This window comes from Martes martes (genome assembly GCF_963455335.1).
Source record: "Martes martes genome assembly, chromosome: 11".
Lineage (NCBI taxonomy): Eukaryota > Metazoa > Chordata > Mammalia > Carnivora > Mustelidae > Martes > Martes martes.
The window spans coordinates 65,480,500-65,502,750 of NC_137899.1; the positions used below are offsets into that span (position 1 = coordinate 65,480,500).

At 41.0% G+C, this 22,251-nt stretch overlaps 1 protein-coding gene across 2 annotated transcripts in view; it reads left to right on the forward strand.

The window, feature by feature from the left end:
• The window catches only part of BMPER (BMP binding endothelial regulator), a 247,467-nt gene that overhangs the window by 63,420 nt on the left and 161,796 nt on the right, over positions 1-22,251 (forward strand). For both annotated transcript variants that reach the window (XM_080818648.1, XM_080818647.1), the window contains exons 5-6: positions 828-918; positions 4,857-4,939. In XM_080818648.1, coding sequence (XP_080674774.1) covers positions 828-918; positions 4,857-4,939 — 174 coding nt within the window. The remainder of the gene's footprint in view (positions 1-827; positions 919-4,856; positions 4,940-22,251) is intronic.

Below are 22,251 nucleotides of genomic sequence, written 5' to 3' on the forward strand. Positions count from 1 at the left end.
TAGGATGAACAAAGTTATCTAGTTGTCACATTGTTACATTTTTTTTCAACCTGTGCTACCCTTCCTTACAAAACAAAATAAAACAAACACACAAATCCATTTATAAGATGGGTGGGGAATATGGAGAAAATTCTTCAAAGACCAACTCTGAAGATTAATCAAGAAAATGTTTCAACTGACATTAAAATCTGAATCCCCAAACAGTTTGCAAATGAGTCACTTGATTTCATTATTAAAATCTAAAGGCTCTATTTTTCCATATAGAATATGAACCTTAAATAGTTTGGTCTGATCTCATCATTGATGCTTGAGAGCCAGGCTCTCTATGTGAGGTAGAATGAAATTTCTAAGATTGCAGAGCTGGCCTAGATATTTCTAGAAGAGTGGTAAGGAATTAGGTCTCCAGATGCCAGTCTGGGGTATTACACATGTACTCTGTGCCTCATCATTAATGGCTTTAAGTGTAATAACAATTATAGAAAATATAGCAGTGTTGACAACTTATAACAATCATGAATGAACAGCTAGACTCTGTCAGCTACTGACTGACAGCAAGGTCTTAAATACTACATCTAAAAGAAAAAACTCTGGGCCAAAGAGATAGACCATGGACAGGTCAAGACAGGATTTGTGCTCCAAGTTTGAAAGCATCAAAGCCGTGAGCTGAGGAGATGGGACCTCAACGGTGCCACATCCTCTGGACCTGACACCCACCCTCTTTTGCCCTTTTGGTGTTTGGGCTCTTCCCCTGCTCCCTTGAATACCAAAGTGAATCACTCCTCAGTGGGACTTCCAGGCTGACATGTTTGTGGCATTCTGTTTTTCAGGAAGGTGTTGTCACAGAGTCTGAGGTGCGATGTGTTGTTCATTGTAAAAACCCTTCCAGGCATCTGGGAACGTGCTGCCCCACCTGTCCAGGTAACATTCTCAGGAAGGGAAGACCGCCAGGCTCCCTGCCATGGCACATGACTGTGATATCTCTGTGAGCTCTCTCAAGAAGGCAGGATACTCCCCCTCCAGACTGGAACTCGTCTCGCTTTGTGTCTTTGTACATCGTGGGTGTAGAGAGCAAACTCCTTTGCACGGAAATGTCCAGTTGGACTCTCTGGTGTGCCCCGGTTGAATGCAATGTGCTGTAGGTCTTGGCATGTGGATGCTCCAGACTCCGGAGGCCTGCTTTCCCCTCCACAGGGCCACAGGTAACGCTTACTTTGGAAGGAAAGGCTGTGGCTTTCTCTTGCTTCCAGAAATGTCTTTTTACTGCTTCATATTGCAGTATCTTGGCTAGAACACGCCTTGGTGATGAGGTGACCAGATGTTTTCTGAAAACTGAGAGCTGTGTCCCTAAGTGAATTTAGCTTAGGGTTTTGCTGGTCTCAGTTTTCGATGTGGTGCAATAAGTTGGACCTACTGTCTTTTAAGAGGGCCCCACTGCCTAGCTGACAGCGAAGGGATCTTTCCTTTCCAGTGGCTGGAGTGTTTCCTCTTACTTTTCTGAACAGGATTACAAAGGCCTCCTGCATCTTTTCTTGCCGTTATGTACAAGCCCAGGGATTTTGAGGTGAGAGACTTTTTTTCTGATCCTTTAAGCCCCTGGCGCATGCTCTCAGACAGATGTTCTGAGTTTTGGTTTTACTCTGAGTGCTTTTCCTCACTGAAGGCAGTACTCACAACTAGTACTCATTGCTTTTGAGATTAATCTCCAAAGAGCCATCTGTTCTGCAAAACTTCCTGGAGAATGGCTTAGGTACCATGCTGGGATGCTCTGTGAAGATGAGCCTGGCTCCCTTTGCAGGCGGCTGCTCGCCCTCCCCTGCTCCATGCAGTCTGAGATGCATCTGGACCTGAGTCCCTTCCAGAGAGTCCAGTTTTTTCTCGTCTTTAAATGACAATGAGGACAGTTGCTCTCCACTATCTCTAACCTTCCTGAGTTCCCTGGACTGTCTTGATTGAGCCAAACTTCCTTTCCACATTGGGATTTCTGTGAAGCTTACAAGATGATCTTATAAGAAGGCCAAAAACTGGTTGAAAATAGAAGAATTCTTTCCATAATCCAGTTATTTTGTATCTATCAAACAGACTTTGCTTGAGTTCCTTTTGCCTCTGAATGCATTAAATGCTCTGTATTATGGAACCATCCTCTTAAATGACTAAAGTGTCATTATAAAGTTAGATCAGAGTTCTCTAGGCTGCACATTAGTATCACCTGAGAAGCTTAAAAAAAAAACCAAAAAAACAAATATTGATCCCCTGGCTATATTTCAGACCAATTCTGTCAGAATCTCCGAGGGCAGAAGCCAGGCCTCCCACTTAATTCCTATACGCTGGCAAGCTTGAGATGGATAACAGAGCAAATTTTTTGTGCCATTTGGATTTAAAAATCATTGTAGCCCCTAAAGATGAATTCAGTTGAAGAGACTGTTGCTTTATTGGTACAGAGTCAACTTAGTGTGTGCAACATCGTTCCTTACTTAGGAGATCATCATGATTTTTAGGCTTGCCTTTGGAAATGCAGGTATACAAACAGCTGAGTGAATTTATTTCAGCAGTTAAGGTATCATATTTGAGCAATTGATTCTTTCATTTGGCTTTTGGTTGAGTTCCCAGGAAGGAAAGGCTGAATTCTGTGATTGTACACACTGCAGTGCTAAGTCCTCAGGACCATCCACGGAGGGAGGAGGCACTGTCTGCAGCTCACACAGGAAGAAATGAGACCCAGTAAGACCAAGTACATTCCCAAGCAAGGCCTGTGAGGTGGGGTCGGCGTCTGGCCCTTCCCTTTCTTGGCCACCACACTGCACCACCTTCTCCCTCTGCCCCAAACATACATGATAATATTTGTTCTGCTTGAGTCCACAGGCCCTGGGAGACAAATCTTTAAATGTTAGCATGCTAGGGCCACACGCTAGCCCCCCAACCCCTGCACAGGCTCTGTACCTTCGGTTATGGGTCAAGAATCAACTCTGCTCCCTCTTTTTAATTTCAAAGGCCAGCCTTTGAGGTGCAAATCAGAAGACTCAGAAGAGCCCAGCCATGTCCAGAATGTATTGTTCTTTGTCTTGGGAGGGATGACTCAGCCAAGTCTAGGTAGGGACAGTTGAGGCAAGCCGTTGGGTATTCTCCTTGGTAATTCAAAAGGACTGGCATCTGTCATTGATCACAGAATGGTAGTCGGCATAATGACAGACATGTACAGTCTGTGGTCCCTTTCTTCCTGAAACAGATTTCAGGGCATGCTTGCTGGTGTGCTCTTTCCTTTAGTCTGACTTTACTCAATAATGGTGGGTCGTGGTGCAAACAGTTTACGAAGAATTTTTGTTTAGAAGTCCCGTATTCAAATTGTCAAATGTAGATTGTTGTGGTTAATCTGTCTGGCAAACTGGGTGGCAAAACCAGTGTGTAAACATATATGAAAGAACTGAAGACCTTTTGTTGGAAGTGTACTTTGGAAAGAGACACCTGGGCACCTGCTGTTATTAACACTGCTAGGATACAGCCTCTGGGAGGGACCCAAGCTTGCTAAGTCTTTCTGTATCAGTGGGAACAGCACTGGTTGATGGCTAGCTCTGGCTGTGGGTATCAAATAGACTTTAAAATCACAGTTGGACTCAGTGATTCAACTTCAGACTCAGTAGCATTAGTTCTATGTTTTTCAGTTGAGCAAAGGCCTCCGTATCTAGATTTAAAATGAACAGGTCCAGCTGCCAGACTAGGTGGTTATGGATAGTACTTGTTTCCCCTCATTGGGTACCAAGAGCTTCAGGAGTTTGGTGGATTCTGTTGATGACTGCAGTTGGCAGGACTTAAATACTTACTCTCAGGGGCATGAGTCAGTCTCACACAAGAGCCCCTTTGGCTGATTTTTGGCACGACTGGGCTGGTTTCAACACTGCCTACTATGTGTAAAGTGACCTCGGCTGTTCTGGCAAAGCACTCTATGAGGATGGTCCTGAAGAAAGTGGCTTTGGCATTAGCCAACAGTCCTTTCATAGCCTGTTTGACAAGGGGTAACTGGCCAGCCTGTGTTTTAGGTCATTTGTGGGATTTCTTAAGAATACAGCAGTGTCCTGAGTGTCTTTCTGAATTGGAGATACCTCCTGGGCTTTTCATCTTATTTTTAGCCAAGCTTGGTGGCTAACCCTCTTTAATATCACATAGGGTGGGTCTGAAAAACTGGACATCTCTTTTCCTGCCTTTCCCTGTCCCTGCCTTGGTACCTGACTCTCTGTGTGACCAGCTGGTAGGTCAGAGCTGAGTTTGAATCCCAGCTCTGCTACCTGTCAAGTTACTTCCTCTCTCTGAGCCACATTTCCCTCACAGTCTCCCTATGGAGACTGTGACAAGAGTCCCTGCTTGGTGAGCTCACTGTGAAGATGGAGTGAGATCAGGGGTACAAAGAGCCTGGTAGAGGCTGGACAATTCCTGAACATTCACCAAGTGACAACTCTTCATATCACTTTCTCGGTAGCTTGATTTCTCTCACTTGGCCTTCTTTTGTTTGCCTCTTCCAGCCCCTCTGGGTTTAGGTGAGGCTGGTCCAGGTGGTCATGGTGAGCCCCTTAGACTCATAGGGCTCACTATTGTGCAGTGTTCCCCCTTGGGCTGACCTGGCTTCCACCATCTTATTTGCTTTCTAGCGTCTTCAGGTTTCTGGACACAAGTCAATATTTTGTATTCTTTTTTTTTTTTTTTTTAAACTAAGAAGGAATCTTGTCCTCTGGTTAAAGAGAACACTCTGCTAGGTGGAAATGCAGGTGGGAGGTGGATAAGCAAGACAGATGAGCAGTGGATAGAAGCATAGTGTCAAGCTGAGCAAAAGCTGCTGTCCTAATTCTAAACTTCTCTTCATTTTCCAGGCTGTGTGTTTGAGGGTGTGCAGTACCGAGAAGGCGAGGAATTTCAGCCAGAAGGAAACAAATGTACCAGGTGTTCCTGTGTTGTAAGTACTGCCCTGGATATTATACGGGTATTCCTTCTGGTGAATCATGGCTGGGATCTACCACGAGCAGCTCTGATTCTCTTTACCATCTCTTCCTCTCCCTCCTGACATGGAATCAAGGAAAAAGCTCATTGCTCTAGGGCAGGTTTCTCAACCTTGTCAGTATTGATGTTCTGGGCTGGGTAGGTTTGTGCTGGGGGCATCGGGAATGGATGTTCCTGTGCATTGTAGGATGTTTAGCATTATCCCTGGTCACCACTCATCAGGTGCCAGTAGCACTCCCCCCACCCCTCACTTATGATAACCGAAAGTGTCTGCAGACGTTGTCACATGTCTCCTGGAGAACAAGATCACATCTGGTTGAAAAGCACTGGTTTGAAGAGTGAGGGAGAGAAGCCGGTTTCCCTCCACCTGCCTTCTTCTTTGGGAAGTTCTGGATTCTCTTTCCTTTGAGGTAGCCGTTGAGTTCTTCAGTGCAGTCACATGGGAAGCAGAGCAGGTATAAGTACAGCTTGCCTCTGTATATTCTGTGGGGTGAGAGAACCTGATAGTTTGGTCAGGTTGGTCATTTTCACTGGGGGTTGGACAGGAGGAAATGGGCACTAAACTGTAGAGTCAGGGCAGAGTAGGGATTAGTGAGACAATAGACTTGCCTTTCTAAAAGTTATTGACTTGTGAGTCATGTACTAAGGATAGTTCCCGAGTACTTAGTAATGAAAGAAGGAACTTGGTGTATGCCGTAATTTTAAAGGGATCTTTTTAATTAATGTATTTCAGATTTGGAGATCATTGCTGGTGATGGTGGTAATGGTGATGATGGGGAGTCTAGTCTTAATCAGTGCTCCAAGTTACTTACAATAGGGAGTTAGTAAAACCATATATTTTAAAACTTGTAATCCTTTGTAATGAAGAACATATAGTATGCATATCAGAGTATTAAAAAACATATGTAGAGAACTCCAGTATCCTAATTTCACTAAAGCAGAATCTGTGGATCATCATGAATCATAACTTATGCCATTTCTCTACATATCTTTTCTAAAATCTTTCCCTTGTCCTACATCACACATTAAAGTGAACATGACCAAGGATGATGGTTTTTGTATGGGGTAGAAGAAGGAAAGGAAGGAAGGGAGGAAGAGAGAGGAGACATATAAAAGTTATGTAGTATGAGATGTATAACCCATAATACTATAATAATATACAAAAATATGAAAGTGATTTCCTGATGAGATGGACAGGAGTTTGCATATTCAGACTCAACTGTCATGTTTTTCTCCTCTTGCTAATTATGGTTAAATAGCTTTATGTTATTTTTTTACATAAATAAGCCATTAATAATAAGTCCATTTCTTTTTTTATTTCTTCCAAATTGGTAAAGTTTTCTGATAATTTTTTAAGTAAACTGGGTAAATTGAAGAAAAAAAAGGCACATTTCAGTAGGTAAATTATATTTATTTTATTTTATTGGAAAGATATAATTTATTCATTAGAAAGAGGAAGAGTGAGAAAGAGCATAAGAAGGGGGGGGCAGGCAGAGAGAGAGGGAGAAGTAGGCTCCCTACTGAGCAGAGAGTTGGACATGGGGCTTGATCCCAGGACCCTGGAATCATGATCTGAGCCTAAGGCAGACTCTTAACAGACTGAGCAACCCACCCACCCCTCAGTAGGAAATTTTAAATCTGTACCTGCGTGAACTTTCCCATAAAGGTGTGCCAAGATTAGGCAGCTGAGCCTCCTTGGGGAGGAAATTCTGAAGATGGCAAGAGGATAGAAGTCTCCTGCAGTTTTACCAATGACAATCATACAAAGTGATCTAATGTCAGGAATTGGAAATGAGTTTAGAAACTATACACACAGGGGTCACAAACTCAAATGTGTGTTCAAGGTATTCACATTTCCTGTGTTTGTAAGCACAAAGCATGTTGAACAAAACATACCTGGGGCCCAAGTTCAGGCCCTTGGAAATCCTGCTTTCATTCTCAGTTTAAGAAATGAAAATCCAAAGATGTTACTTGCCTGAGCATTCCTGCTAGTGAATTTTCTCCAAACCTATATTCTGTATCTTTTCTATATTCCTGTATTTTAATCTCCTAATTTCTTAATCCCATATTCTTTCCAGTTCTGTGCACTGCCACCCTTAGCACATAAGGGACAGTGAATGGCTTTTTCTTATGTTCCTGATGTCAGTCTCGAAGCTAATAGAAAAAGGAGAAGAGAGGAAGGGGCTCTCGCTTGGGGATAGGACATTTGTCCATAGGCTTAGATATGAGGAGAGCCGTGAGAGCAGTTTTTCTTTTTGTGAATACGAAAATTTAAGATGTCAGGTTTGGTTTTGTAGCTTGTTATTAAAATAATCTGGTTTTTAATATTCTTTCATTTGTCATCTTTTGATGTGGTACACTCAAAGAAAAAAAGATAATGTCTTGGCAGCAAACAGTCCTGTTTTGAGAGTGGTAACCGTAGATGTTTGCTTTAGAAGTAATATGGCAAACGCACAACCAGCCAGCCCTGGGACCACGACGCCCAGAGTTTGCTGCCGAGCAGCAGGCTTGGAGGATTTGGCGTGGAAGGTGCGAGGGGGAACGAGCTGTCATCTTGCTGACTGAGGGGGCAAAACTGGACAAATGCTTTGGACAGGACCAGTATGAGGCTAAATGCTTTGCTGGGGAGGCTCTAGGAAGAGGTGTGAGGTATAGATTTCTCTGTAAGAAAAAGAAGACTGTGTGTAATAACCTATGTGCTTTGGTAAAAAGGAAAGCGATACTATCCTGTGAGAGATCTGAACACATGTATGCATTTGAGCATGTATGTGGTATCAGTGTGCGCATGTACTTGTATGTGTATGTGTCTGTATCTGTGAGTGTGTATATCTACATAAATATACAAGTCTATATAATCATGCTTACAAATAGAAATACAAACCCACACATGTCCATGAAACAGACCCTGAGACAAGGATTTGCAAGTAATTCGTTTCTGTGGGAGAGAGACAGGACGCTGGCTGAGGAGTGTGGTGATGACATGAGGAGGGGAGGCAGTCAGTGGAGGGGATGTCACCAAACAAATACCAATGTTCTTGGCCAGAGTGCACTCCCGCTGGGCAAACTGGAAACCAGTGTGAGATTCGTGCCTCAGAATGTCCTGCCTGAGAGGACAGGGAGAGAAGATAAATTTACAGCAACTTCCATCTGCTCGAGAGGGGGATTGATTGGGTACCATTCTGAGGCTGCCACTCAGGGGACGAAGTGACCTCTAGCCCAAGAGGAAGAAACATAGGTGTGGGCAGCTGGAAGTCCGGCGTGTGCACTCGTGTGCTAAGTGTGGGAGGGTGGCGGTGAGGCAGCAACACAGTCAGCTACGGCATAGTTATTCGTGTGTGTATACGGTACACAGACACACACAAACTATACTTTATTTATTTTTTTAAGAGACAGTGTGCCCATGTGAGCTGGGAGGGGCAGAGGGATGGGGAGAGAGAGAATCTTAAGCAGGCTCCATGCCCAGTGTGTAGCCAGATGAGGGGCTCGATCTCATGACCCTGAGATCATGGCCTGAGCCAAAATCAAGAGTTGGACACTTAACTGACTGAGCCGCCCAGGCGCCCCCAACACATGAATATATTTCTATCTCTGAATATGTTTGTGTGTATGTGCGTGCATAGGTATTATAGGTATAGATTCATATGCACTGGAAGGTAGAACACTGGAGCACCCGTCTTTTCCTTTGCTCCTACTGCTGCCTGGTCCAGAATTCCTTTCTTTTCCTTCTTCACCTGGTGAGCGTTTGAGATCTCAGAGTGGTTATCACCATCCTTTGCAACTCGTTGACTGTGTTGTTTCCCAGATGGTGGGAGCAACATTTTCTCGTTCGTGTTCCTGAGGCTCAGGGCTCTCACTGGCTAGCTCGCCTACCCTCTTTTGCTCCCTCCTGCTCTCACACACGCACACACACACACATACACTTCCAGGGAGCAGGCTGTAGCATGATTACTGGTTTATCTTCCTTTAGTCTGTGTTAGACCATGTGCTCCATCAGGGAGAGAGCCACGTCTCCTAGGGCACGTCTTTCTAACCTTGGTACGTAGTGCTGTGAGTGTTCAGTGATGTTAGCATTCTTTTATATTGCTGTCTTGTGACATTACAACCCAGTGATCTCTTCTCTTCCAGTGACAGTTCTGCCCTTCTGAGCTGGCCACCCCTTCTTGCCTGGGAGAATGGTTATTGTATGTAGAAATCCCATTCTCGTTAGATTTCTGTTCGCCTGGGAGACACCCTAAAGAGTCATGTACACACAAAACATCCCTACTGTATGTTAAGCCGTCTCTGATGGATGACTTGCCAACTCTCTGGGGTGTTCCTTGCTCTCGAGTAAATATTGCATGTACCATGTGGCTTATATTTTATATCTGACCCTTTTAGTTACACCCCCCAAATTTGTGAAAATTGGTCTACCCATGTTTTTGTGATGTGGTGACAGGGGCAGACCACCAGAAAGACATTTCATCTTCTTGAGATGGATTCCTTGGATAATGAAACAAATGCCTTATGCATGATTTTACATCCTTGATTTAGGTCAGGACAGTATATATGGCATTCCAGACAGTTGAGAACATGCTAACATTTGAAGATATCTGGAGAGGATTTCACAACCTCTTGCTCTTATTCATTCCAGAAGCAGAGCATCTAACATTTTTAGGTGTGAATATCATCATGACTCACACAGAAAATGCAGTGCTTTCCTATCACTTGTTAAACTATATAATCCCCATCTACCCATTGCATGAATAAGAGAGCCAAGAGAATTACTTCTCCAGAGTCCCAATACTAATGGGGGTGGGGGTGAAAACTCGAGTTCCTTTGGCTGTTCCATACAGTTGGCTGAGTCATATGGGAGTGCATTCCTTATGGCATATGTTCAGTGTGAATAAGTCCTACATTCATTTTTAAATGGAAAGAAGATGATTCTTTCCTAATACAGAGGCAAAGAATTATTTATAAAGTATACCAAGCATTGGTTAGAGCACACATCTGTTTCTTTTTGGTTTAAGCATGAGCTTTTACTGCCTACCTAACTGGACAGCACACTGTTCTTTATGCCTTTGTTCAGTCAGATTTTCAGGGAGCAGGATGGTGGCAGTTGGCACAGACATTTCTGTAAAATCCGATGTCTGCAGACTTGTAAGATTAAAGACCAAGGTGCCAATGAGAGATGTTTGTGTTCTCTTTTACCAAACTATTTTAAGAACCCTATGGGCTCAGTGTTCTTGGAAATTCCTTACTGAAGGGAGTAAAGCCCGCAGAGTTTGTAGGATACTCTTAAAAGAGTGGCAAGTCCTCAGTCTGCAAAACCAGCCAAATTAACTGGCCAAGATCAATTACTTTTGCTGACAAAGGCGTATTAAGTTCAGAGGGTTTTTACTAATAAACATGGGTTGTTAATGGGCTGTCTGTGATGAAGGAGCTGTACTTTACTGGCTCTTAGAAGCCATGAAGTCCATAAACACCTTTGCTCTCACTTACACTTTAGATACTGCGAAGTGCTGTCTCCCAGGGAAAGTGAAACTCCTTGGAAGGTTATTTGAAGAGAACAAAGCAAATGGAGATCTTCATGGTTTCTGCTCCTCTTAAACCAGATTCCTTAAGATGGTCTGTATAGCCTGGCATGATCTGACCTCTGCCAAGCTCTCTGGCCTCATCATTGGCCTCCCATGTTCTCTCTGCTTTGGTCTCTGGGCAGATCCTCAGAGTTCTCACTACAAAGTATGGACCCAACAGCCGTGTTGGTCTCACGTGAGAGATTGTTGGAAATGCAGAATCCCAGGCCCTATCCCATACCCATTGAATTGAAATCTGAGGTTTAATAAGACCCCAGGAGTATTTACTTGCCAGGTAAAGTTTGAGTAGCACTGGTCTAATGTCTCATTGCCTTTACCTGGGCTGTCTTTTCTTCTCTCCTTTCCTCTATGTATCATCCCACATACCCAGCTAATACCTACTCGTCCCACATTTGGAAGTCCAAACATTCCTTCTTTAGGGAAGCTTGATCTGATTCTCCAGATGAGATCAGGTCATGTTGCTAAGTCTTTTAGAGCAGCCCGTACTTTATTTCCCAAACATTTGAAGTGATTTATAATTAGATTTTTTATACGTGATGATTTTATCTAACTCCATGAGGGTACAATGGTTTGTATCCTTACAGCTTGATATGTAATGGTCATGCACAATAATTGCTGAATTCATGAACAAATGACTCCTAATTTTGCTTTTCCTTTCTTTCCCCATTGCCTCTCTCCCCACTCTGCTACTTCGGTTTCCCCCTGCACATTTAGTCTTTGCAAGTTCAGCAGGGAATAGAGAGATGCACATCATGGTAGATGAGCTCAGAAAGGAAGATGGATTGATGTTCAGCTGCTGTAACACTTACAATAAATTGCTTTGTATGGAATGCGGATGACTTCCCTGGAGATGTCTTCTTTGGAAAGTGCTCCTAAAACCTCAAAGATTCCTACTACTCATGGCAGCAGGAAAATGCAGTGGCAGGAAGTACTTGCCAATGTTCAGGGCAGAGCTTTGGAAAGAATGATTCTGTACACTCAGAGTTGAACCTGCTCTGAAGTAAGGGGGAGACGTGCCCAACCTCTCCCTGTTCCAGCGTGTTTAGCTTCAGATTTTACTTCCCTATGATAGGAAGCAGTGGGACATCTCCTCATCTCTGTGGTCACGTGATGCCATGGCAATCCAAGTCCCATATTCCCAACTACACCGCTGCTCCTCTTGCGTGGAGACTTGGGACCCTCCGTGCTGAACCGTCTCACAGGGCCTCTCTGACTTGTTGTAATACATGCAATTTGGCACATTTTAGATCCAGGCTGTCATTACATCTTTCTTGTCCACAGGGAGAAATTTGGCTACATCTGGGCAATAAATTGGAGAATTGAGCAATTATCAAGTGAATTGGATTAATGTGGGCAGTTTATCTAAATGGTGTGGGCCAATAAATAAATAAATAAATAAATAAATAAATGGTGTGGGCCCCAAGCTCTCACAATAGTTTTCAAAAGTAGTCTGAAATATTGGTGTAATTGCTGCAGTGTTCTATTTTGCACTGTGGTTGTACCATCACCTTGAGGACAAAAAGTTCTTGGTTTTGAACAGTTGTCAAAAAAAGGAGTCTTTTCTTTAGGGTCTGGATAGAACTTGACCACTAGGAGGGGATTCCAACTTGCTTAGAAAAGTAGCTGGTGCTATGCTTGGCTTTGCCTATACCAGGAAGTTCTGAATCTTGGTGTTTTATGTTTGAATGAATCTGAGCAGTTGTGATCTGTCAGCTGACTTGTATTGGAAGGTCTTTTGTAATGCCATTCTCTTTATATTGGATCCATAAATGTACAAGTATTGTTATGGGAGTGTCAAATTCTTGCTTCTTGAAAATATCACCAAAATGACCTGTTTATAAAGCAAAACCAAGTGTATTGCTTACTGTGTTTATTGATCATTACCTTGACAGAGCCTTAAAATTATGTCTTAGAAGGAAGGCAAAGATGAGATATTTATGAGTTTGGGGAGCATCTAGTTTAAGGTGGGTTTCACTGTAAGTTTTTCACTTGATTTGGATTGGTGCACTGATATACTAGTATGATATACTAGTCTAGAATTCATAGGAACAGTAAGGCAGGGGCTCCAAGGCATGTCTTAAAGAGTTCATGAGCCTAGATGAGTTGTCTATGTTACTAGTTGAGTACTTTCAACGAGTTCCTGAAATCAACAGGAAGCTCAATTTTTTTGATGTTAAAAAGACTGGGAATATCATTGTATATTTTATTATTATTGTATATTTTAAATCCTATAATATTAATATTGTATATTATTGTATATTTTATATTGTATAACTATATACATTTAATATTGGGAATAATATTGTATATTTTAAATCCTATTTTGGTCCTGCCTTGTGTGTTTTCAGTCTAAATACTGGATTTTAATCCCTACGTATGTCTTTATTTTTTTGTAGTTTCTAAGCTTTCTTATGCTTATTTCTTTATATAACTTATAACTGAAGCAGCCTATAAAGTTATTTTTCTGTGTAGGGAGCCACCATCTTGAAAATGAGCCCAATGGGGAGAATAGTTGGAAAGGAAATTTCTTGTATGACATTTGAACATTCATAGGAAAACACATAGTTTGAAAAGAGATCAGTGAATGATTTATTTGCAGAGTAATTATTGTTAAAAATAGCTGCTTTTACTGTGTATGCTCTGTGCCAGATACATATAATGATTTAATGTTAATTTTCAAAATTGTTCTGCAATCTAGGGAGGCATTAGCCCCCTTTTTTGATGAAGAAATTGAGATTCTGAGAAGTTTAATAGCTTGCCTAAGACCAAAGAGCTAATAAGAATTGAAATCTTGAGCTGCTTGATTATAAAGCCACATGTCATTTTTCTCCCATTTTTCTCCAATTTTTCTCCCATCTACCCTCCCTCCTCTGGACCATTTTGAGATATTATGAGATATTATGTATGATTGTAGACATTTGGAAGTGGGAAATGGCACTTGAATCTATGGAGTGAAGAGCAACCAGACTTTTTGAGGGGAAATAATGGTGAGTTGAGCATTTACAAAGAACCCGTTTTGGTGCGAGAGGTACAAACACAATAAAAAGTGTGAATTACACTTCCTGTCTCAGAAGCTCACAAGTTTAAGCAAGTTTAAACTCACACCAGATTTCAACCTTGGGCGTTCAGCCTAAGGGTATGTCACTGTGATGCCAGAGTGGACGAAGAACATGTATCTGTTACCCTCACATTAGTTGGAGAATGGAGACGCTATGATCTATGGTGCATCTACTCGCCAAGAACTTATGAATACACAAAGAAAATGTGAGGGTTGTTGGGACAGAGCCATTCTCACTGCTTCTGCTTCCAAAGATGGATAGAAATAAGTGTTTATCTGAGGGGACCCGTCTATCCCCTGCAGTAGTCACCAACAGAGTCGAAGCAGCAATTTGGGATAGCCCTCTTTGGAGATTATGTAGAGGAGTTGGATTCAAGTGGACAAGAGGTTCAGTGGTTCTGTGAGTGGAAATTCATCCTCCTGGTAGAACGAAGCATGTGTGTAATTGTTTTTGAGCAGTTGCTTTCTACTGTCTAAGAAATGAATGCATTTTGCATAATCGAGCAGAGTTTGAAATAGAGATTGAGAGCTAGTAGGAAAATGAGCTCAATCGGTTAAATCTCCTCCCATTTATCCTTGCAAAGATCATTCTTTTAATTTTTCCTTTACCTCTTATTCTCTTTAAGTTGTGTCACCTGATGAGCTGTTTTTATCTCTGAAAAAATCCAAGAGAGAAATTGATTTTACTAAATGCTGAAGAATTTCCCAACTATTTAGCCATTCCTCCTTTCATCTTTCCATCCATCATTTGTCTCTACAGCCAGCCAATCATTATTCATTTAATTGATTGTCTGCTATGTTTTAGACACTATATTAGGCACTGAGTGCTCAAAGATGAAGGGGATTTCACTTTTTATCTCCAGACAATTATAGTCTATTGACTTGGGTGTATTAAAAATAAACCCCAAATCAGTCCATCATGCAGCACTTTTTTGTGTGCAAAGTTTCAAATGATATTATATGATAATATGTGCTAACTATAAGATGGATGATAATTATATCAATTCCAGATGGACTGAAAAATAGAAATAATGGTACAATTCAAAGATAACCATTGTTAATATGATTTGATATATTTCCTTACAACCTTTTTTCTCCATATCTACATATAGTTATATGATTAGGTAGGATCATATCCTATACACTGTTTTGCATGTTGGTTATTTTCATTTATCATCATATTGTGAATATATCTCCATTCCATTAAAAAAGTCATTGAAAATTGAAAAATATTTTTAACAGCTACATAGTATTCCATCAGTATACTATGATTTATTTAGTCTTTTTTTGGTATTAAAAAACTAATACTGTTTTCAGTTTTCACCGATATGAGTGACATAACAAATATCTTTGAGAATTAATCTTTCTTTGTTTCTCTGATTGTTTTCTTAGGCTAAATTCATAGAGGTATAATTAGTGGGTCAGGGATACAAACACTGCTGTGTGTGTGTGTGTGTGTGTGTGTGTGTGTGTGTGTGTGTGTGTGTTTTGCTAAAATATCTCATGTAAGAGATGTCCTGATTTCCACTTCAGGCCATAGCCCATAGGTGTATATATTCCTGCACCAAAACTGTTTTCCCACTTCAGAACCTTGTTTTCATTGGCATTTGACTTCTGGAACTGAACATTTTTTTTATACATCAATTAGTCAATTGTGTTTATTCTGTAACTTATGTTTTTATTTCTCATTTTTCCATTGAGTGGTTAAAGTTTTTTTGAAGCTTATGTCTGTATGAAGGATATTCATCTTCTCCTACTTACATTAAGGTGCATTTTTAAAAACACTGAGAAGAATGCTGTGTGTGTAGTTTGACCTTAGTCTGTATGTTGATTGTTGGATAATGGCAGAGTTTGCTCAAATCCTGTGTGTTCTTCCAATCTTTTCTCTTCAAATCTTGATCCAAACATATTAATAAAGAGAAAAGTGAGTCAACATTGTTAGCTCCCAAATTTAATTAATCCAAGACTTTTCTTGATTTCAGCTCCTCTCTTTCCATCTCTGACCTCTTCATTTTGAGATAGTGATCTTCTGTACCTGTTCCCAGACTAAAGTGAAGTTATTCTTTGGTTTCCTACAGTGCCTCCTCCCTACCCCATGGCTCTGCAGCCTCCCACCTCTCTCTCTCCTTACAATTTTCCTTTTCTCTCCTGGCTCAAAGTGAGAAAGATCCCTCCTGCTTTCCAGGCCTGTTCTTCCATGGGAGCTCTTGTTCCCATCCTTTCCTACCGTCCCTCCTTCTGTGTTTTAGATTTTTTTTTCTTGTGGACAGGCATAAAGTGCCTTACACCTTTGAGTGTAGTGTCTTGCACATAGGAAACAGTAAATATTTGACTAAATGTCTGGTCTTATAGTTTTTGATTTGAGTATCCATGTTCTTGAAAATGAGTTATATGATATAGAACCTTCTACTGTCCTACTTGGGATTTTGTTTCAATCTTGAAGGCAGTAAGCTACATATTCACTTTTTTCTTTCAGTAAGCATAGTGACATGAAGGGTTTATGATAAACTTGTAGGGGAAAGAGAAGGCAATCTAAAGCATTAAAAAAAAAAAACTGGCAAGGGGACATCTGAGTGTGAAGAGGTAGGGGTGGGGGTAGGCTGAGCGCTGAGTCCTCAGCCTCATGGGAGGGCAAGTGTCAGAAAGTTATCTCCCTGTGGTGTGCGAGGACAGGAAAGGAAGCATACATTAACAAGAGTGAAAAGAAATATCCCATTTGGTCAACAAAATAGAATAAAATATTAGTGTTGTGATACTTTAGACTATTTCCAGACACTTTTGATCTTTTCTCCATTATGACCATGAGAACTTAATTTTTTTTTTTAAATTGATACTAGGGTCTTGCTCCTCTCTTTGTTTGTTTCCATGTTCCTGCTTTATGGCTCCTCCTCCCCTCCCTTTGCTCTACCACATCTTTTTCGTTTCCTCCTGCTTCCATTTTCCCTGTCATTTCCAGTCCCCCTGGAGCTGTCCTTCTTTTGTTCTCATCAGTTTCTCGGCATGATAGATAGCCTGTTTGAGTAAAGTAGCATTATTCACTTTCATTGCCATCTTGGTCTCTCCTTGAATAACCGTCCCAGAGTTCTGTGCATACTAGATATTCTGGAATTATCTTTTGAATGAGTTGATTACCCATTTTGGCACCTTTAAATGTCATTCAAATGTTCGATTTGGAGGGTGGCCATGCTTTCGTGGTCCTGTGAATGGCTTCAATTATCACCATTCCCTTTGAGTGGACTTTTAAATGGTACCACTTGTTTAATGTAAGCAATAATGTGTTTGGATCTCAGGGAGCCACTGTGCTCCCAAAGATTGGGGGATACCAGACCACAGACACACAGAAGAATATTTCCCCTAAACACATCCAACATTGTCTTCTAAAGCCCATCTCTGAGGCTGCACTGAGTCAGTGCAGTGAATCATCCCTTGTAAACTACCTAAATTCTTACTGTGGTTTAGAAGGGCCAGCTTGAAATATTGAGCAGATTTTGCTATTTGGAAGGGGGACAGGCCTCCAGGATCTGGATGAACCTTCTGTGCAAGGAGCACCATGAAATGTATAAACAACCCAGAGTTATATCCAGTTTCAAACATTATCTATCACGTAATTCTATGCACTGTTGTTTTGCCTCGTGCCTCTTCTGTTCTCTGTGATATACATCAGAATCAGACAACGTGATCGTGATTAACAATATTCTGTTCCAAAAAAAAAAAAAAGGAAACAATATTCTGTTCCAGATGTCCTATGTGGGGACTTTTTAAACCTCTGAGTATTGCTGGAGTTAAACACAAGGAAAAACTGCTACTCAGAACGAACGGAAAGAAGGGTCATAGCTTGTCCATGACATTTTCTTTAGTGGGAAGAAAAAGGTACCTGTTTCATTTTTGGTGTGATTAATATAAATTTGTAATGTAGTCAAACACCAATAAAAGCAGTTACCCATTGTACGGCAGTATACTTTGGTTATATTTTAAGAATGAAAATTCAGTAATAGAAAAGCTACTTTTTAATTTCAAAATGAGTATGAAAAATTACTCTCACCACATCATTCATACTGATACACATCTTACCTTTTTCATGCTTTAATCTGACAAAATAAGTTTTAATATACTTTCACATTTTGGTTGTCGGGCTATGTTGACTTTAGGGTTCTTTTCCCTCACCAATCTGAATTTATGAATGTGATTGGTAGATGACAGGAGTGACAGTTCTTGACATTGGTGGAAAATGTGTTTCTTTTCAGTTTCAAGTTCAAGCAAAGGAGAGGGAGAGTACTCTTGAGAATTTTTGGTTTTGTTATTAGGTTTTCAGCCTCCATAATATTCATAGGCAATGGACACAGCTGTCTTTAATAACTAAGCACACTAACTGAAAGAACAGAACGCACGCCAGAAAAACATCAGGCTGTAAGGATTTTTTCCAATGCAAAAATTTTCATATATTGAAGCAAGATTTCATTTATAACCAAACTGGATGTTTACTCTGAATTTCTATCAGTTAAGTAAAAGCATTTGACCAAGTGTTAGGAAAAGTGCAATGAAGTTTTTGGTATTTTTAAAAGTTTTGCCTTTGCTACTATATTGTTCTGGATGGTTTTAGAGCCTGCAGATGTGTTCTGTCTCCCTCAGGGGGCATTGTGGGCAAAGGTCACTGGCCAGGCTGAGGAGAACTGGGGTCCTGTCCTGCTTCTGTCACTGGCCAGTTTTGTGACCCAGAGCCTTCCCACTAACCTGTATGAGACTCAGTTTCCTCATAAGTAAAACAAGGGCTTGTTAGAACCTTCTCAGTTCTAGAATTTCCTGACTCAGAACACCTCTTAATTTTCCCAGGAAGCACGTTATTTGACAAACTCTAAATACAGGTTAATAGGATTATTTTTCTAATATAATAATAGGTCCTCACTACATTTTGGGATTTTTTTAAAATAATGCATTTATTTTTAATTTATTCATAGTTAAATTTGCTCTCTTTGTTATACATATCCATGAGTTTTGACAAATGCAGTCATATATATTTTAAATAGTTAATATTTTTATAAATTATATTCAGAGATGCAAAAAAATCTACCTATCGTTGTAGCTATACCACAAGTTATATTAAAAAACTAGGAAGATAATCTAGTTTTGACTCTTCAGTCATAGAGCTTCTCTGAAATATCAAAACATGTCTGGTGCCTCCAATAAGTCTCGAGTGAGGAGGAAGAGGCTCTCATCCATTTTGGATCTCATGAAGGTCTTCATTCATGAAATGTATTCATGGGTTTTGTTTGCATAACAACATAATGATTAGAAATAGAGGAAGCTTTTCTTTCCTCCCCCAAGATAACCGGTAAGGCAGTATAACAGGATGGTAGTGAGAGCCAGGAATAGAATAGAACTCCAGCGGCTGGGTTCTGTCACTTCTGTTGCTGAATGTGTAGGTTGTAGCTTCTACGGCCTTAGATTCCTTGCTCAGAGATGGAAAGGCATTTCAGTGGCTTCAACATGTTTCCACATTAGTGTAAAACCAAGTAGTATGAGATTGAAGGTTTTCTGGTAGAGTTTTGAGGTTCTCTAAGGAGAGTTCCTTGGCCTCTTCAGCTGTGTTCGTTCCTGGAGACTTGTGCAGATGTTAAGTGTTGTTCCTTCCCCATGTTAACTCTTGTTTTTTTCCTCATCCTGGGTATTGTCCAAATGTTGGTACAGAAGACGCTTGAGTTTAACACAGGGTGTGGGGTAGCCATGACCATAGTATTAATAGAGTCAGGGATTAACAAGTAAATTCTGGATATTCCACCCAGGATCTGCCAATGGGCTCTGGTGGGAGGACATAGTCTTTGGAGTCAGTGAGGGTAGGGATTTAATTCAGCTCTGCTCCTCTAGCAAATGAATATACCCCTGAGCCTCACTTTCCTCATTCATAAAATAAGAGACCACTTCTTGGCAAAAATTATCCAGGAACATTATGTTTTATTCCTCCATCTAAATATGGTTGCCATAGCAAATAGGACCTACAAAGCTATTCCATGCCGGAAGAGTTTTACACAAAATGAAAAGATAAGGATCTCTTGCTTCTTGTTGTAGAGATAAAATCAAAGATTTCACAGAAAATTTAGGGCTTTGGACCCCTACTCCCATGTTTTTTTTCTTATTTAAATAAAAGAAGTCCCAGATGGCTGTGAGGATTTCATGGGATAGTCCATACAAAGTGTCCTGCCTAGTTACAGCACTTAGTAGATGCCTTCCCTTTCTTGCAGGGCTGAAGAAGTTTTAGTTATAGTCCTTTCAGTGGTAACCTGTTTGAATTTAGGACCTTAATTTATATATCAAACCTAAATATTTTAAACCAGTATTTCCTGTATTGGTTTCCTGAGAAGAAACCGACCAGATAGCTTCTTGGTGTCTGATTATTGCCTTCCTACACAAGGTGGCATGAACAAGCTGCCTCTTTGCCTTGAAATGCCAGTGCCTCTCTTTTTGCTCACAGGGAGACAGTATTCTACACTCTAACTCATTCTTTCTCTTCATTTAAGGAGCTGCTCTGTCTCCTTAGTTACCTTGGGAATTTCTAAGCACTATTCTAGCAGTATTCTAACCCAGCTCTGTCCAGTGAAAATAGGAAGTGAGCCACACTTGCAATTTTTAATTTTCTAGTAGACACATTGAAAGAAATAAGAGACAGGTGAAATAATTTTAATAATACACTCTATTTAACCCATTGTATACCAAATATTATCATTTCAACATAAAGCATTATAAAAATCTTAATGGAGCATTTTACATTCTTTTTTTCTTTTTTCATACTACATTTTCAACTTCTGGTGTGTATTTCATACTTATTTCAGACTAGCCGCATTTCAAGTACTCAGTAGCCCTGTGGGGAGTGGCTACCGTATTGGACAGCACAGGTATAACCAATGCTGAAAGGTACAGAAGAAGCAGATCCCACATTCACACTCAACAGGACCTTCCCTCCTGCCCAATACCATTACATGCCATACTGATTTTCTATTTGCTATCTGCCGGGTTGATATTGTGCCAAGAAACCAGGATGAAGTAAACATGGAAGTTAGTTATCAGCTAGAATAATCCTTTCTAAAGATTTGCCTCCTGCTCTAAGTCCTCCATCAGTATCATTTCTTCTTCAGGGTTAAAGCTAAAGTTCCACCCCCAGCCTTATCTTCCAGTGCTCCCCCCTTATATACACCTTTCCAGACACGCTAGGCTTCTTGAGATTCCTCAGACATGTCAGGCACTCTCATCTCAGGGCTTTTGTATTTGTGGACCCCTCTACCGGGAATGTTCTTTCCCAGATGTCCAGGTCTGGCTCCTTCATCTTCTTCAAGGATTTGCTTGAAAGGCACCTTCCTAGTGAGCTCTTTCTTCACCAGTACCATCTGAAATGGTGACCCTACTTTGCTACCAACTACCTCTGCCATCCAACACTCCTTATCAAATAGATCTTATCTATTTTTTCCTGTAGCTTTTTTACTGCTATCTGATAAGCTTGGTTTTTTTCCTCTATGATTCCCTTTCTCCCTCTGCCCTGGTAGAATATAAGCCCTGTGAGGGCAGAGACCCTGTTCATTCATCACTGTATTCCTACTAATTAAAACAGAGCTTAGCACATAGTAGGCATTCAACAAATATTTGCTGAATGGTTAAATGGATGAACAATACCATACCTTTAATATTTCTTTTTTTTTTTTAAGATTTTATTTATTTATTTGACAGACAGAGATCACAAGTAGGCAGAGAGGCAGGAAGAGAGAGAGAGGGGAAGAAGCAGGTTCCCTGCTGAGCAGAGAGCCCGATGCGGGGCTCGATCCCAGGACCCTGGGATCATGACCAGAGCAGAAGGCAGAGGCTTTAACCCACTGAGCAACCCAGGCACCGCATACCTTTAATATTTCTAAGAATGTAGAATTCCAATCATAGTATTTACCAACAGTTGATTAAAATTTGTGAAAGTTCTGAATACCACCCTGACCAAGATAAGTAGCTTAATTTGGAAGATACAATCAAATCATTTATGTGTTAGCTTTTTTCTGGTTTGGAAGGCCCACTAACAGACCCTTATGTTGTTGTCCAGCTCAGCTAGACCCCTGTGGGAGTCTGGTCAGTGCCCTCAAAGAGACACTGCTCAGTTTTAAATGGTGACTTGTTGGAATGTCAGAGCAGATTCAAATTCAAATTCAAGCAAAGTTCTCGAATGCTTTTCCTTCTTTGGAAGTAGATACTTAGGAATTCTCAAAATTTAGGAACTCTCAACTTGAATATTTAATAGGAGCAGATTGGATTCCAGCCTCTATCTTTATAAATCTTCAAACAAATCTTTCCCATTCAGTTTCAGCGTGGTGCTTGAGAACGTTGTGAGCATGTGTACGGGGTCAAGGCTCAATGGTAAGAAGGGCTGTTGTTGGCCGGATTCGTGTGGGGAGCAGCACTAACCATGGGCTTGTGCAGCCAAACAGTGTGATGTGATCCTCTGACTGCAGAGAGCCTGCCAGACGCCCAAGTCTGGTGCAGCGGCTGCCTGGCTCTTCAGAGGACTAATTTCAAAGCCAAAAAACCTTTCTTTTGTCTTTCTTCTTTTTTCTCCAAGAAGGTGAAGTTTTAAAGGCCTCAGCAGGAGGGAAGTCTTTGGTGTCAGAGAGG